The following is a 14,111-nucleotide window of genomic DNA, read 5'->3' as shown; positions in this document are numbered from 1 at the left end:
GCGGGAAAACAGAAACTTTAGCTTCTAAGCTGTTCATGCATTTACGTCCCTGTTAGTTGGTCTTTCTTTGTTGATTGGATTGAAGCATGGGTCCAGCTTCTGCAAAAGGATAAGCTGCTTCATTAATCCTTCCAGTAGGCAGGTAGGGAATAAATAAAGTTTTGTTCTGTTGCTGTCCTGTAGGCCCCCTTCAAGCACTGGAAGGGGCTATAATGTCTCCCCAGAGCCTTCTCTTCTCCCGGCTGAACAACCCCTACTCTCTCAGCTTGTCCTTACAGGAAAGGTGCTCTGAGCCCTCTCAGCATCTTTGTGGGTCTCCTCTGGACCCACTGAAACAGGTCCATGTCTTTCCTGTGCTGAGGGCTCCAGAGCTGGATGCAGTACTCCAGGTGGGGTCTCACCAGAGCAGAGTAGAGGGACAGAATCACCTCCCTTGACCTGCTGGCCACGCTGCTTTTGGTGCAGCCCAGGATACAGTTGGCCTTCTGGGCTACAAGCACACATTGCCGGCTCATGTCCAGCTTTTCATCCACCAGTACTCCTAAGTCCTTCTCAGCAGGGCTGCTTTCAACCCTCCAGCCTGTGCTGAAACTGGGGGTTGCCCTGACCCAGGTGCAGGTAGTTCCTCTGCCTCTCCTGCCTGAACAGCCTGTAGCCATCGATAGCAACAAAATTAGTTCCCAAACCACCTCTGGTTCAGGTTTTTAACAGCTCTTAAAAAATAGTTTTGCTAGATAATTGTTTGTCCTACTTAGCATTTAGCAAGTCTTACTGTACTGGGCTTCTGAACGCTGTGGCCCTCGGAAGTTAATCAAAGTTCCAGGGTCACATCATGTGCTGCTTTGAAATCCAGTCCCCGGCTGGCCAGCACGGGCACGTAAAGTCACAAACTGCATCTTTTACACCAGTGTTTTAAGAATGGTTCCATAGAGTTAATTTTACTGTAGTCACTTTATTTTTAATACAAGAAATGACTTCTTAGAGACTTATATAGATCAGGAAACGATGGCAGATTAAGTACCTGGACTAGGATGTAGGACAAACATACCATAATGCTCTTGTTCAGTCAGTAATTTTAGTAAGTGTGCTTTCCAACTAGTACATTATCCTAAGGTGTCCTTCCCTGCCGTGTTCCCACAGCTCGTAACGTGCAGAGCGTGTCTCACCTCTGTCGGACACGAAGGCTGTTCCCTCGCAGGTCGGGCTGCCCACCCAGCAGAGGTTGCAGCACCCTGCTCTGAGCTGGGCAGCTGTGCTTCGTGGGCCTTTGAGGGTGATAAATTCATAACTTCACTAATACCAGCATTGACATTAGGAGAGGGTTCTTCACTGTGAGGGTGGTGGAGCACTGGAACAGGTTGCCCAGGGAGGTGGTTGAGGCCCCTTCCCTGGAGATATTCAAGGAGATGGGGCCCTGGGCAGCCTGGTCTAGTTAGGGGTGTCCCTGCTGACTGTGGGGAGGTCGTACTAGATGACCTTTGGAGGTCCCTTCTGGCCTGGACCATTCTATGATTCTATGATGACCCCTCAACCATGAAACAACTAAGCGTTTCCCTGCGGTTTGCTGCAGCGTGATCGCTGTGACCTCTCCGGAACAGGGAAGAACAGGCAGAAGAGCTGGGGAGGGACTCTTTGCCAGGAAGGGTAATGATAGGACAAGGGGAAACGGTTTTAAATTGGAAGAAAAAAGATTCAGATTAGATCTCAGGAAGAAATTTTTTACTGTGAGGGTGGTGAGACACTGGAACAGGTTGCCCAGGGAAGTTGTGGATGCCCCATCCCTGGAAGTGTCCAAGGCCAGGCTGGATGGGGCTTTGAGCAACCTGCTCTAGCGGGAGGTGTCCCTGCCCATGGCAGGGGGGTTGGAACTAGATGATCTTTGAGGTCCCTTCCAACCCTAACCATTCTATGATTCTAGGCTTGAAATGTTTTGAGGGAGGTCTAACACATTTCACTGGCGTTTCTGTGCCTGAAGAGGGGGAGGAGGAGCCGTCAACCTGCAAAGTGTGACAGGGAGAGAAGAGCTCCGTTCACTTGTCCCAGCCTGATAGACTTGATGAGGATTCTTGGGGCAGAGAGAAGTACTGGAGTGAGGAGGAGGAGGGAGAAATGCATTAATGTTCCCACTTCAGAAGGGAACAGTTGGAAAGGTTCGAGGGCAAATGATTTTCTACGTGGCCTTTGCTCCAACTCCTTGAGTGTGCTGCACAAGCTGTGTAAAATGCAGCAGTCAAGATGCTCCTGGTGCCAAAGATCCTAGGAGGCGTTTTGAGAGCTGCCATTTTTAATTTTTTAACTGTGTCATAGCAGGCATAATCCAGATTTTTTGCTGTTTATTATTTTAACAAGAATAGTGCTAATAAACTACCCTCTTGTTAGCTTTTGCCTGAGAAATGCACATAAAACTATGGTAAAGATTAAAGCCAGGAAAAATGCATTCCACAGGGGCTACTCATAAAAGACCTTGTGAAAACAGTGTTCAGATATCAGAGGTTTTTTAATCAAAACTGAAGTGCTTTTGCAGGTTCTCTGCCCAGGAGATAACTTTTAATTTTTACTAATAATGATTTACATCAGATGATGAAAAATGTGGTTCCAAACTCCATTGCATCTCATTTGTTTCCTAACTATGAACAAAAAAATAAATTAACAAAAATCTCCGTGTACCTGTATTTTTCTAGCAGAAAACATTCTGGCTTTAAAGAGGGAAAGGCCTCTGATTGACTTAACCTAAGAGCCCAGTGTTTGCAGTGGCTACTTTCCAATGTTGAGCGTGAAGATGATTCGGCCCAGGAAGCGATCGCTGTTCAGGTTGTTGATAATACCTTTCCCGTTCAGGCTGCACTGAATATGGACCAAATTACCCTTCTTCACATCTGTAAAGTGCATAGCCACCAGTGGGGACGTGTAGTTGACCTGAAAACAAGGGAGATTTAAGTGTAAATTTAAGAGAGAGCAGAAAAGCAGGCAGCGATTTCGTGTTTGATAAAAATCCTTAGTAATTGGTTTACAGTTCCCAGGCGTCTGAGTGCGTTTGCCTGATGTCCATCCTGGTCCCTCGGGATGCTGAAGCTGAGCCTTTCTGTGCTGGTGCCTCAGAGGGACAGGGTCACAGTGGGACTTTGCGCTGCACCGTGCCTTGGGTTGATTAGTCAGGACAAGTAACACCAGATCATGGGACTCTCAAATATTTTCTGCTGTTCTAAAAACCGGCCTATGGCTTGTAATAAGAAATCCATGGTGTTCCTCAGGTCTGTGTGCTCAAAGGACATGCAGACCTGGCGTCTGGGGCTGTTACTCATCCTCAGCCAGCAGCAATATGACAATAGGAGTCTCATGCCTGCCTCATCTTCCCTTTTGGCTTTTGGTGTGAAGGTACGTTACCTCCTAACACTGTACAGCCCAGCACAGACCAAAGCAGTGGTGGCAACCACATTCAGAAAGAGCCACCGATGTTGGACTGCTCTGTTCAGCGCCACTGAGCCTGAAGTGGTTTTGTCATAGCTTTGAAAGAAGCCCCCTCTTTTTCCTCTTGTGTCACCTAACTCTGACGTCCTGGGAAAATGCTGGTGTTGAGACCTTCTCTGGGAGTTAGCAGAGCCAGTCTTAGTCTCCAGGCGATAAATCTAATCAGTCCCATTGCTGGCAAGGGGCAACCGGAGTCCCCAAGGATTTCCCACAGTTTGTCAGAGACAGAAATAGAGCACTGTAATCCCAGTGCCCATGGCCTCCCTCCTGCCTGCATCTGCCCAAAATAGCCAGAAAGCACATCTGTACCCTGTGCGGCAGCTGCTGCCCTCTCCTTCCCAAGGAGACTTAACAAAGATGCCAGAGCCCTTACTCACGTGAGTCATCTTGCCGTAGTAGGGATAATACATGAGATCAAACGTCCCGTTTCCAGGGTAGAAGTCCACTGACCTGAGATCACTCTCATTGCCTTTCTGGGGTTGGGGAAAAAAAAAAGAAAAAAGGTCCATAGATAGCATGTGGGACACAAAATACAGCTCCCTCTCCCTTCAGAGCAAGGTGAAGGAGCTTTATTTACAGACGTCTCTCGCAAATCCACGTGAGGGCTCGGCTGTCCCTGCCTGCTGGAGGCAGCCTGTTTGCTGGGCCAGCCAGCTGTGGCTACAGCGAGCCAGAGCCCATCAGGGCTATGAAGGCACAGGTGAAGGTGACAGAATTTGCTGCCTGTCAACCCCTCTCTGCCCTTGCCTACTGCTTTATTGCTCTCTAAGGGTATGACCCAGCTGCTGCCCGGGCAGTGGGAGCCCTTCCTTCACACTATTGCTGTTGGTTTGCAGGGTGCTCCCCAGGACTGAGGGTCCTGTGGAGTGGGTGGGGATGGACGTGAGCAGCTCCTGCCTCTTCCTCCCCAGCTCCAGGCTCTTGCTGGCACCCCGGCACCCAGCCTGCCCTCAGGGGCTGAGCTGAGCACTGCTGGTGAGGCTGGCAGGAGCTGGCAGCGCTCAGAGGGTGAGGGACAGGGAGGGGAGAAGAAGACTGGTGGCCTCTGTCATTCTCAGCAGATCAGCCCCTACTTGCACCCAGAGGTATCACCAGCACTGGGTTTGTGAGTGCTTGGGGGGGAAATGAGGAAAGGTATTGTTGGGGTCCATCAGAGGGAGACATTTGGCCTTCTACACCCGTGCTGCTGAGCATGAACGAAAGCAGTACCTGCACTTTGCAGTCCACGCTCACGGGGACCCCAGCTCCAGGGCGGTAGCCTATGATCTGCAATAAAAAGAGACATCCATGCATGTATGAAATGCAGTGCCAAGCATGTGCCGCTTCCCTTCTCCAGGGCTTAAGCTCTTCCACGTGCCAGTGACACTGCTGGGGACAGGAGTTATGTGCCCCTGGAAGCAGTGTCTGCCCCCCCTTGCAGTGCAGCTGGCCCCTGCCCGAGTGCAGGATCAGAGCCTGAGAGGGGAGGGAGAGCAGAGCATCCCGAGAGCCCAGACTCCCTGGAGCAATACAGCCACCTCCCCACACAGCTCACACACACACCACATTGATTTTCCCAGCACCATACGCTGAGCCACTATGCTATTTGAAGATTTCAAATAAACTCAATTCTATGAAAATTCCCATTATAAAGAGGGTGGGGTCTGGGGTGTAGCCCTAAAGCTCGGTTTGTCCCACACAGCCACCTGGCACAAGACCCTCCAAGCACTCAGGCCTCAGCAAATTAAATTGAGCAAGGGTTTTTTTTTGTGTTTCTTTTTATGTTTTCTAGCAGGTATGAGCTAACAGGTTTTGGGATTCTAGTTCCCTTTCTCCATGGGCCTGAGAAATAGATGAGTTTCAGTCCCTGCATGGTCTTACTCTGTCACCCTGGAATGCACTGAAAGAAGGAATTAAGAGAAGGGGCTTTCTCTGTACCCTGTTCATCTTCAGCAGGATGCAGGGCTGGCCTTTAGAGTAGCCAAATGTCGGGTCCTCAATGCCAGAGCAGTTCTGCAGTAGCGAGCGCTTGAACTGGCAGGCCTTCTTCTCCTCGCTTTCATTGCCCCCTTGGATGAAGTACTGTCCTGGGACGCACTCAATATTCTTCTCCTCTTGAACTTTGTCATCATAAGCTGGTGGGGACCAAGAGACTCGTTAATGTTTCTCAAGACGCGCTCAGAGTCAAGGGAATTAGAAACTCCCACTGGGAAAGGCAAGTGTCCCTCCCACAGAAGCTCCCGTGACCACCTTATGAGCCTCCCTTTCTAGAATGGAGGTTTGTGAGATGCCAAGAGCTGGTTTGCACCTCAGGAGGAGACCCCTCCACTGTGTGCATGGACGCAAACAACTTGCTGACATGGCTTCTGGGGTACCTAAGAGCTTACCTGCTAGGAAGTGGTGCATGCTGTCCACATAGGGTTGCCACGTGTTGGGCTGAGAGACATTGAAGGCAATGGTGAACCCGTTCAAGTACGGTCTGATCATTACTCCTGGAGAAGGAAACGGCTCCTTTTAGAGCAGATGTGGGTGGACTGGCCACAGGCTTGGAGTGCATTTTGTGGGGGTTGGTTGTGCTGTGGCTGGGCTTGGGGCTGGCCAGAGGCATGAGAGCAGCAGCACCAGCCCACAGATAAACTCTCTGCTCAACCCCCTGATCCCTCACCTCCATTTCATGCCCAGAGAACACCAAGCATATCAAAATATCCCAGGAAACATGGGAGACCTAGAGGGTCTCAGCAGCACTGTGGGAGGGTGGCAGGCTTGGGGTTGCACAAGGAGGCTGAGGGGTTCCCCATGCTCTGAGTGTGCTCCTGGCAGGGAGCAGGGCAAGGGGCCCTCGTATTCCCCACCGACACGAGAACACAGGGGAAATGCTGCATAGGAAACGGAGCTTTTGAACATTATCTTGCCAGGACACCCCCAATTAATAACACATAAAAGCTACTCTTGATCTGCATGTTATTTTGAAGATATGAGGTATAAAAGGGCAGCAGCTGAAGTGACTGGGCATCACCTTGAAATGCCCGATCTTGCCCGTTTGCCTTAGAATAATTAGCCTAATAATTAGCATAATCAGAATAAAAATTAAAGCTCTCCAGCAGGGCTTTACCCGAGGTCCCAGCCATGCCATTTCGGTAGCTCTTGGCTAGGCGAGTGCCAGCAGAGGTGCCCGGGGCCGGGCTGGCTGGGGTACGTACCTGGTGGAGACACGCGGTCCTGGTAGGTGGGTGTGTAGGGGCTCAGGGTGAGCAGCACCACGTACAGGCAGAAGGCGAACATTCCTGCCAGGAACGTGTAGAAAACAAAGTAGAACAGTAAGATCAAGCCTGCAAAAGAGAGAGGGCATGTTGCTGTGAGTGCAACCAGAGCGTGTCCCACAGACTGTGTCCCACAGGGATGGCACGGCCAGGCTCAGCACGCTGCTCTCCGCAGCTCTGAGTCCATCGTGGTGGTGGGAGCTCGCAGTCCTCCTCCGCACACAGACCCTGGCATTTTTAGGTGTGTTTGCTGCATGGCCCTTCCGAGCTGGGTCAGGAGCAAGTCCATGTGTCCATCTGCCTCAGGTCTCTCCGACAGAAACACCCCAACCTTGGCTCTTGTCCTTCCCACCTGCTCTGGGCATGGTACCACACAAGGGAACCCAGTGGCTTCAGCATGCCCAAATTCCCAATGCGGGGGTGCTGGGGGGCGATGCTCCTGCCCCAATTCCTGTCACCACGCAGCAGGGACCCCAGGGCTGGGACTGAAGCAAATGGCATCGCCCGGGGGCTGCGGCACCGCTGGCTGTTCCATAGCCCTGACGTCCAGGGAATGGGTTTGTTTTTCCTCTGGACTGGGCTGATGGCTGAGGGTGTCTCCAGAGGCCGCAGCCTATGAATAAAACCCAGCGGCTCAAAAAGCAGAGTGAAGCTCTAACCCAAACATTTCCCAGGAGAAACATGCCGGCAGCTCGGAGGGAGCCCTGGGAACGCAGATGTGCACTCCTGCCGTGCTTCTGCTGGGGACGTGGTGCTGGGAACCACTGCAGGGCCATGTCCTGCTGCGGGACAAGCCAGGGCAGATAGGACCATCACCGCTGCTGGTGGCACAGCAGGGACGATGTCCAGCCCTGCCACAATGATGCTGAGACCGTGCCTCTGCAACAGCCTGGCAGGGCTGGAGCTGCCACTGGGGTGCCATGCTGGCACTTGGTGGGACACAGTGCTGCTGCTGTTGCCATTCTTATGTGTCTTGCAACGCAGCAGGAAGCGTTTTCACTGGCAGAGCCCGGGGTGCAGCCCTTCCCAGGGCCTTCAGTGCTGACCTTATGGCCAGCAGCTCCCTGTATTTTGGCAGCCCAAGTCCCCTGAACATCCCCATCCCTGAGGAACACCTTCAGGGCCGGCATGGGGGAGCAGTCCCAGGCTGGGCAAACTCCCTTCTCCTCACCTGTGAGATGAGAGCGGGAAAGTTCAGCTCCATTCACCTCCAAATACTCTCATTTCAAAAGAAAATTTCATTTTCACAGTAGCTTCCGTGCCTCTCTCCTGCAGCTCCTGTACAGGCATGTGAGTGCACACATGTGTGCAGCTGGGGATATGTGTGTCCATAGGGCAGTGGGGCCATATAGGACATCATGATGCTCCCAGGGCACAGGACTCCAGAAACCCAAACCCACGTCCCTGAGGACTGTCACCCCCATACTGCTCCCACACATCCAGCAAAGGAGCAACAAAACCAGGCTGCCTCCATGGCCAGCAAAGGCACGGGGGAGCAAACATGGATTTCAAGGTCTGCCCCAGAGTTGTGCTTGGGGGTTTTCAGGCTCCTGCAGTGCTCATGGGCAGTTTCCTTTGTTTCTTCTGGCTGTCCCCACAGGCTTTGCAGAAGATCCAGAGTGCTCTGGGGGCATGGGCAGGCTACAGGGCTTGAGAGCCTGTTGCCAATGCTGGCTGCCAAGGGCTGCAAATGTCGAGCAGCAGCCCCCGACCAGCTTCACACTGGCATGGATGTGGAGATGAAGCTGGGCTGAGGTTGGGTATTTTCACTCTGCTGTGGGGGCTGTACGCTGCCAGGAGAACAGAGCTGCAAAGGTGGACAGCATCGCATGTACTGAGGCACCTTGGTCTCTGAGCCCCGCATCCATGGGCTGCTCTCAACCACCTGGGCCACCTCCAGGTTCAGTGATAATTTTTGAAGGCCACACGGATATGATCAAACCCCTCACTGGCACATCCCAGCCCACCAGCCCCGACAGCACCTGCGGGCTCTGCTGAGGGCACCATGTCACACGCTGGGAAGCTGTGGGGTGACAGTGACCAGCCCTTCCTGCTCCAGAGCCAGGGCACATGCAGGCAAGGAGGGCTGCTCAGCCCCATGGTATGCAACCTCCCCAAAACACCTGCCCCACAACCCAGGAACTCTTCCCCCACCAACACTGATCCCAAATCCACCTCCCCGTGGGCTCCTGACTTATTCCAGCAGGAGCTGGGTCGCTGGTGGCAGCAGGGGTGTGTGGCTGCGGCAGAATGACCTGCAGCCCCACGCTTGGTCAAGCTCTTAATTTCTTCCCAGTACACAGTCTGGGCAGCTCGAAATCCTTGCTTTTACATTCTCAGTAAATATTCACATCCAAACCAAGGGTAACTTTCCCAAGGTTTTCTGCTTGTCCCCCTCACTGGTTCTTTATTGCCCTGGTTAGAAACGTCTACCCTGAAAATGTGGGGGGGAGGTGGTCAGTTCAAGCTATCAAGGATATTCACAGCAAGTGCATCCATCGTGAAGCAGAAAAGGCAACAATCCCTGAAAGCGTGGCTCAAGCAAGGACCTACCCCAGCTCTTGGCTGTTCTTCCTAGGCATGTTCTCTCCTCTGGGTTCCACAGGAACATCTTCATCTCCGCAGCCAGGTCTGCCCAGGTTTTGCTCCCCATCTCTGCCTTGGTCCTGTCCTCCCCTCTGTCAGGATCCCGGACTTTCTCCTCATGCTTATTTTCCTGGAAGAGTTACAGAACACAACCCCCACATGCAAGCTGAACATCTCATTGGCCAAAAATAAATGCAAAAGGACTTAATAGCTGGAAATGTTTCAAATTTCCATTTTCCCATCATCACTCTTGAGTTAAAGAGAGGCAGTTTTGGCTGTTCTGACTTAGATCCCAGCATCCATTTTTCCATGACATGTACGTCACTGCCGTCACACCGGGTACTGTCTCCTTGTCCTGGCATTTACAGAAACTCATCTTTTTTCCACCTGCATGAACATGACCAAAGAAAACCTGCGAGCTGGGAGGGCCAGGGCTCTTTCCCACGCTTCTGCAACACCTCTGAGCTCAAGTGCACGTTTTCTGTGCTATCACAGATGACAGCAGGCAGGATTATTTTAGAGGTCATCCAATTTGTTTTTCTTGGCACATGAGCAAGTGTTTAGTCTTTGGAGAAATCCCGGTGCTGTTATTTTTTAATTACACTAAGTTCTAGGGAAAAGCATCTCCCCAGGCGGTGAGAGCTTGTGTTTTGCTTCCGCGGTGAAAAATCATTTATCCAGAGCTCAAGAGCACAAACCTCTCTGTAACCCCGCTGATTGCCCAAATCAGACCCGGATAAAGCCCCAGTGAGTGTCTTCTGGGAGCGTGCCTGTGTCAGAGCACTGCTGCCGGCAAAAAGCCTGTGGCCACCCATACAGCAAAGGCAAAGCTTGGCCCAGGTCCTGCACCCTGGGCTGGAGACCTTTCTGAGCCAGTTCCTGCACAGCCACGGCTCTGTACCATGCAGTGCTGATGAAACCAGAGATTTCAGAGTGTGGAAGCAGCAGCCCCAGCACAAGTCACTGGCAGGAACATGGGAGAGGAGGTCCAGGGGCTGCCAGCTGCCAGGACACCTGCAGAGGAGCAAGCAATGGAAGAAGAGGAGGAGGAGGAAGAGTCCTTCCTCCTGCTCTCCTCCATGTTAAATAGAAGAGCTACCAGCAGCTACTCTGGAAACTTATTCTCAGACTGCCAGCGTCACGGGGACAGCTCAGAGGGACTCTGCACCAATGCTCACCGCTGCTTTGGGAAAAACCCTTTGGATTTCATACCAGCTGCAGCTCGGAGGCAGTGATGGGCTGGATGCAGAGCCCTCAACCAAGAAGCTGCTATCCATGCTTTGAGCTGTTGGGGGGACACAAGAATAGCCCCTTATAGGCTCTCACCCAGGAAGCCCCATGGCTCTGCCCTGCAGAAGGCTTTTGCAAGGAGGCAAAATTTTCTGGTGCTTCTGGCTCCTTGCTGAGCATCCGGCACTTGATGAAGGGTCCCATCCTGCCAGCTGGGAGAGACCACAGGGGCTCCATGGCAGCATGGGAAGGCTGGGGGGGTGGAGGTGGGGGTGGGCTCTCCCTGCAGGCAGGGAGGTCTGTGTGGGGCAGCTGGACAGGTTGACCCCACTGCCAGGTCCCTGATGGAGGTCCCTGAGCTAGGGAGCTAGGTTAGGTCTGGATTGCAACACCTCCCAGGTGTTTTAACTTTGCAGTAGGAGCCAGGGTAGGAGCGTGCTGGGGCAGGGAGGGTGCACAACCACAGACACCAAACAGCCCCAGGCTGCTGCTGCCATTGGCAGTCTGGGTGACTGGGTGGCAAAGCAAAGCTGGGGTTCATCCCTGGTGGGATCATGCTGTGCTGACAGTCGTGGGTGTCCTGGAGGAGGCTGGGGGCTTTTCTAGCAGACCAGGTCACCTCTGAATGGCAGGTCTCTCCTGCTGAAAGACAGGTGTGCAGAGGGTGGCCCATGCCCAGGTGTCCTAGCCCTCCTCACTGCCCAGGACCACCACCCAGATTCCCTGGTGCCCTTTCTCCTCTCAGTGCAAAGTCCTTACACTTTGTCTAAGGGACAAAGAAACATCTCCTAAAGCAAAGCAGCTACATTTATCAGCCACAAAGCAGGTCCTTATCAGGAGCCCCCACGTCGCCTCTCAGAGGGTGGCCAGCAGCCCCCAAAAGACTCACCGCCTCCTGGTGGGGGCTCCTGTGCTGGCCCTCTGTGCCCCCGGCGCTGGCATTCCCGTCCATCCCTGGGTGGGAAACATGGAGAAATGTGAGCATTACCAGTGCAGGAGCCCAGGGCTGAGCCCAGCAGCACCAGCCCCATCATGGGTACCATGTTGTCCCAGCCTTTCGGGACCTATGGTCACAGCCCCCTCCCCAGCACAGCTCCCAAGCCCCACAGCACCCCCCAAAAAGGCTGAGCGAGCGCAGCTGCACCAAGACCTTTGCCTGTTTGCGGGGAACCACACTGCTTTCCCTCCCTACCCTGCAGAACTTCGGCGTTCAGGAGAGGGTCAAAAAATAACTTGCTTTTCTAAGAGGGGTGAGATCAATGCAACAGGATCCCATCCCGAGCCCCCTGGCATCTGGTGCCCTTTGCAGCACCCTCGCAGCATCCTACCCCGCGCCCAAGTCCCCACCGAGGCCAGGCAGTGCCCTACATGGGGAAGCTGGGCTCTGTGCCCTGGGGAGAACGTGTAGCTGTTAATAAACATGAGCAAATCGCTCGGGCTTTCGATGGCCGCGTGTGTCTGTCAAGATGTGCTTGTCAGTCACGGCGGGGCCACGGTTAATGCTTGCAAAATCTCTTTTGCAGTGAAGGGGCAGTGCGAGGGGCAGGTCTATATTTATCCCTTTGAATTGAGAACGCAGTGAGGAGCACGCAGCGTTGGCTTCCCCAGCCCCAGTTGTAAGAGCCGGCCACAGCCACCGGGACAAAATCCAGAGGGATACCTTGCTGTGACACCCTGCAGGCTGGGCAGTACCAGGTTTTCCCCCACTGCTGAATTACAGGCACTGCTGAATTAGGGGCACAGGGGGTGCACGCTGGAGTCCTGCTGCTGTGAGGGGCTGCTGCGGTGGGGTTGCTAGGGAGCAGCGGGGGGACAGGACACCGGAACCCTGCCTCCGGCTGCACGTGCAGCAGGGCCGGGAACGGCTCCAGCAGCGCGATGGCAGCCTGCGAGGGCTGCCCGTCCCTGGCTGTGCCCCATGCAGCTCTCGAGGAACAGTGGGGCTTGTTTTACACCGTCTGTCCCAGCAGGAGCTCGGCACCATCCACCAGCTCATTCCCTCGGCACATTTCCAACGGGGCCAGCAACCCTTCCCTTCGCGGGAGAGCCGGGCCCCGTTCAATGATGGGGACGGGCTGCCTTGACCCTGGCTGGGGCTGTGCCCAGAGGCATAGGGACATACATCCTGGGCTCCCGCAGGGCTGCACCACGCCATCCAAGCAGGCAAAGCACCATTTCTCCCTTTCTTCTCCTAAACGTGGCAGAAAGCCGCTCACCGGCTGTGCTAATAAATGGGCGCAGCAGGAAAGAAAGAGGCCTGGCAGCTGCCCCGGTCTGTGCTGGGTTGGCCAGGGCTGCCACACGCCTGCTGCCGGGTAGGCAGGCAGGGCTGGCTCGGTACCGGTGCCCAGTGACAGCCAGGCCTGCCGGCGGGAGGGCACGCAGGCAGCCGTGCTCACAGCTGGCTCTCCCCAGCCCAAACGGGGCCTGGGGGCCACAGGGCTGCCTGCCCAAAGCTCCAGAGCTGGGATGGGGCACAGGGATTTAACTCAGCCTGGACACTTGTGGGGTCCCAGCAGCCCCCCAGGGCACACAGACCCTGTCACAGAGGTTGTACTGCCACACAGCCCGGCCCTGGCGCGGAGTGGAGGAGGGACCCGAGACCCATCCCCTCCATCAGTGTCATGGAACAGGGGTGACCGAACAGGAGGGGGCCAGTGCCAGCCCCCCTGCGTGGTGGGGTTTGAGCACAGGGATCCCCCAGTTCATCTGAGGTAAACAACTGCTGTTTTCTCTGGAGGTGATATGTTCTTTGCCATTAATTGATCTGGGCATTTGTACCTTGCACCACTGTCACCGTGCGCTTTCTCTTTTCTCCTGGGAGAAGCTGGTAATTAGGCTCTTCTCCAAGAAAAGTGTGTGGGGTTTTGAAGCAGAGATAGGATTAGTTTCTTTTAACTTGATGGAATATGCTTTGGCTTGAAATAATTTCATGATTTGCACTTAGCACCCCTCAGCCCAGGGCATTAAAGTGATTTACAAGCAATTATGAAGCCTGCTGGGAAGATGCTTTTATCCCCAATTTACAGATACTGTATGGAAAACAGGGGTTGAGAGCTAGCCCTGACTCCTTGGACAAGACACGAGGAGCTTGCAGGATCTCCTGGGAGTGCTGCCTCCATGGGACAGGGCACAGGCAGCAATGGGCATCTCAGGGCACCGAGAAGTGAAAAAACTGGGCCAGTGGCCATGGTGGGGTGGCTGCTTGGGTGGGCCACCAGCACTGCTCTGGGGCTTGGCACCACCGGGAGGAGGGAGACGGGGAGGACGGGGGGCACAGAGAGGTTCCAGGGAGGTGTTTGGCAAAGGACAGAATGGCCTGGAAGCTGCTGGGATGCAAAGGGACTGGGGAAAAGACGGGGAGACTCCGCGCCGGGAGCCCCCCGGAGATGGGGCAGGACATCTATACCTCCCCCCCCAAAAAAAAACCCAAAACCCGTGCGGGGCACAATCTCTCCGCTGGAACGGTACCAGCTCCGTGTGCGGACCCAGAACTCCTCACGCCTGCAGGGGGTGAGCGGTAATTTCGGAAGGAACGGCACACACACCCCCCGCCCTTCCCGCTGGGACCCGCAGGCCCCGCCGCGG

General features: G+C 54.2%; 1 protein-coding gene across 2 annotated transcripts; it reads right to left on the bottom strand.

Annotated features, from left to right (window-relative positions):
• Positions 1-2,478: 2,478 nt before the first annotated feature.
• On the bottom strand, positions 2,479-12,248 carry ATP1B4 (ATPase, Na+/K+ transporting, beta 4 polypeptide). 2 transcript variants are annotated; one of them, XM_014954985.1, is made up of 9 exons: positions 12,184-12,248; positions 11,413-11,477; positions 9,261-9,423; positions 6,648-6,776; positions 5,835-5,939; positions 5,386-5,582; positions 4,678-4,734; positions 3,846-3,941; positions 2,755-2,916 (listed from the first exon to the last, which is right to left on the bottom strand). In XM_014954985.1, the coding sequence occupies exons 2-9, from the start codon at positions 11,473-11,475 to the stop codon at positions 2,755-2,757; spliced, it is 972 nt and encodes a 323-aa protein (XP_014810471.1). In that variant the 5' UTR covers positions 11,476-11,477; positions 12,184-12,248. The 2 variants fall into 2 exon arrangements, with proteins under 2 accessions (XP_014810472.1, XP_014810471.1); XM_014954986.1 differs by lacking the exon at positions 12,184-12,248 and having other exon boundaries at positions 2,479-2,916; positions 11,413-11,475.
• Between the last annotated feature and the right edge of the window lie 1,863 nt (positions 12,249-14,111).

The sequence above is a fragment of the Calidris pugnax genome, unplaced genomic scaffold (assembly GCF_001431845.1).
Source record: "Calidris pugnax isolate Ruff unplaced genomic scaffold, ASM143184v1 scaffold38, whole genome shotgun sequence".
Taxonomy (NCBI): domain Eukaryota; kingdom Metazoa; phylum Chordata; class Aves; order Charadriiformes; family Scolopacidae; genus Calidris; species Calidris pugnax.
The sequence above is the reverse complement of the archived record's forward strand: the minus strand, read 5'-3'. Positions and strand labels throughout refer to the sequence as shown.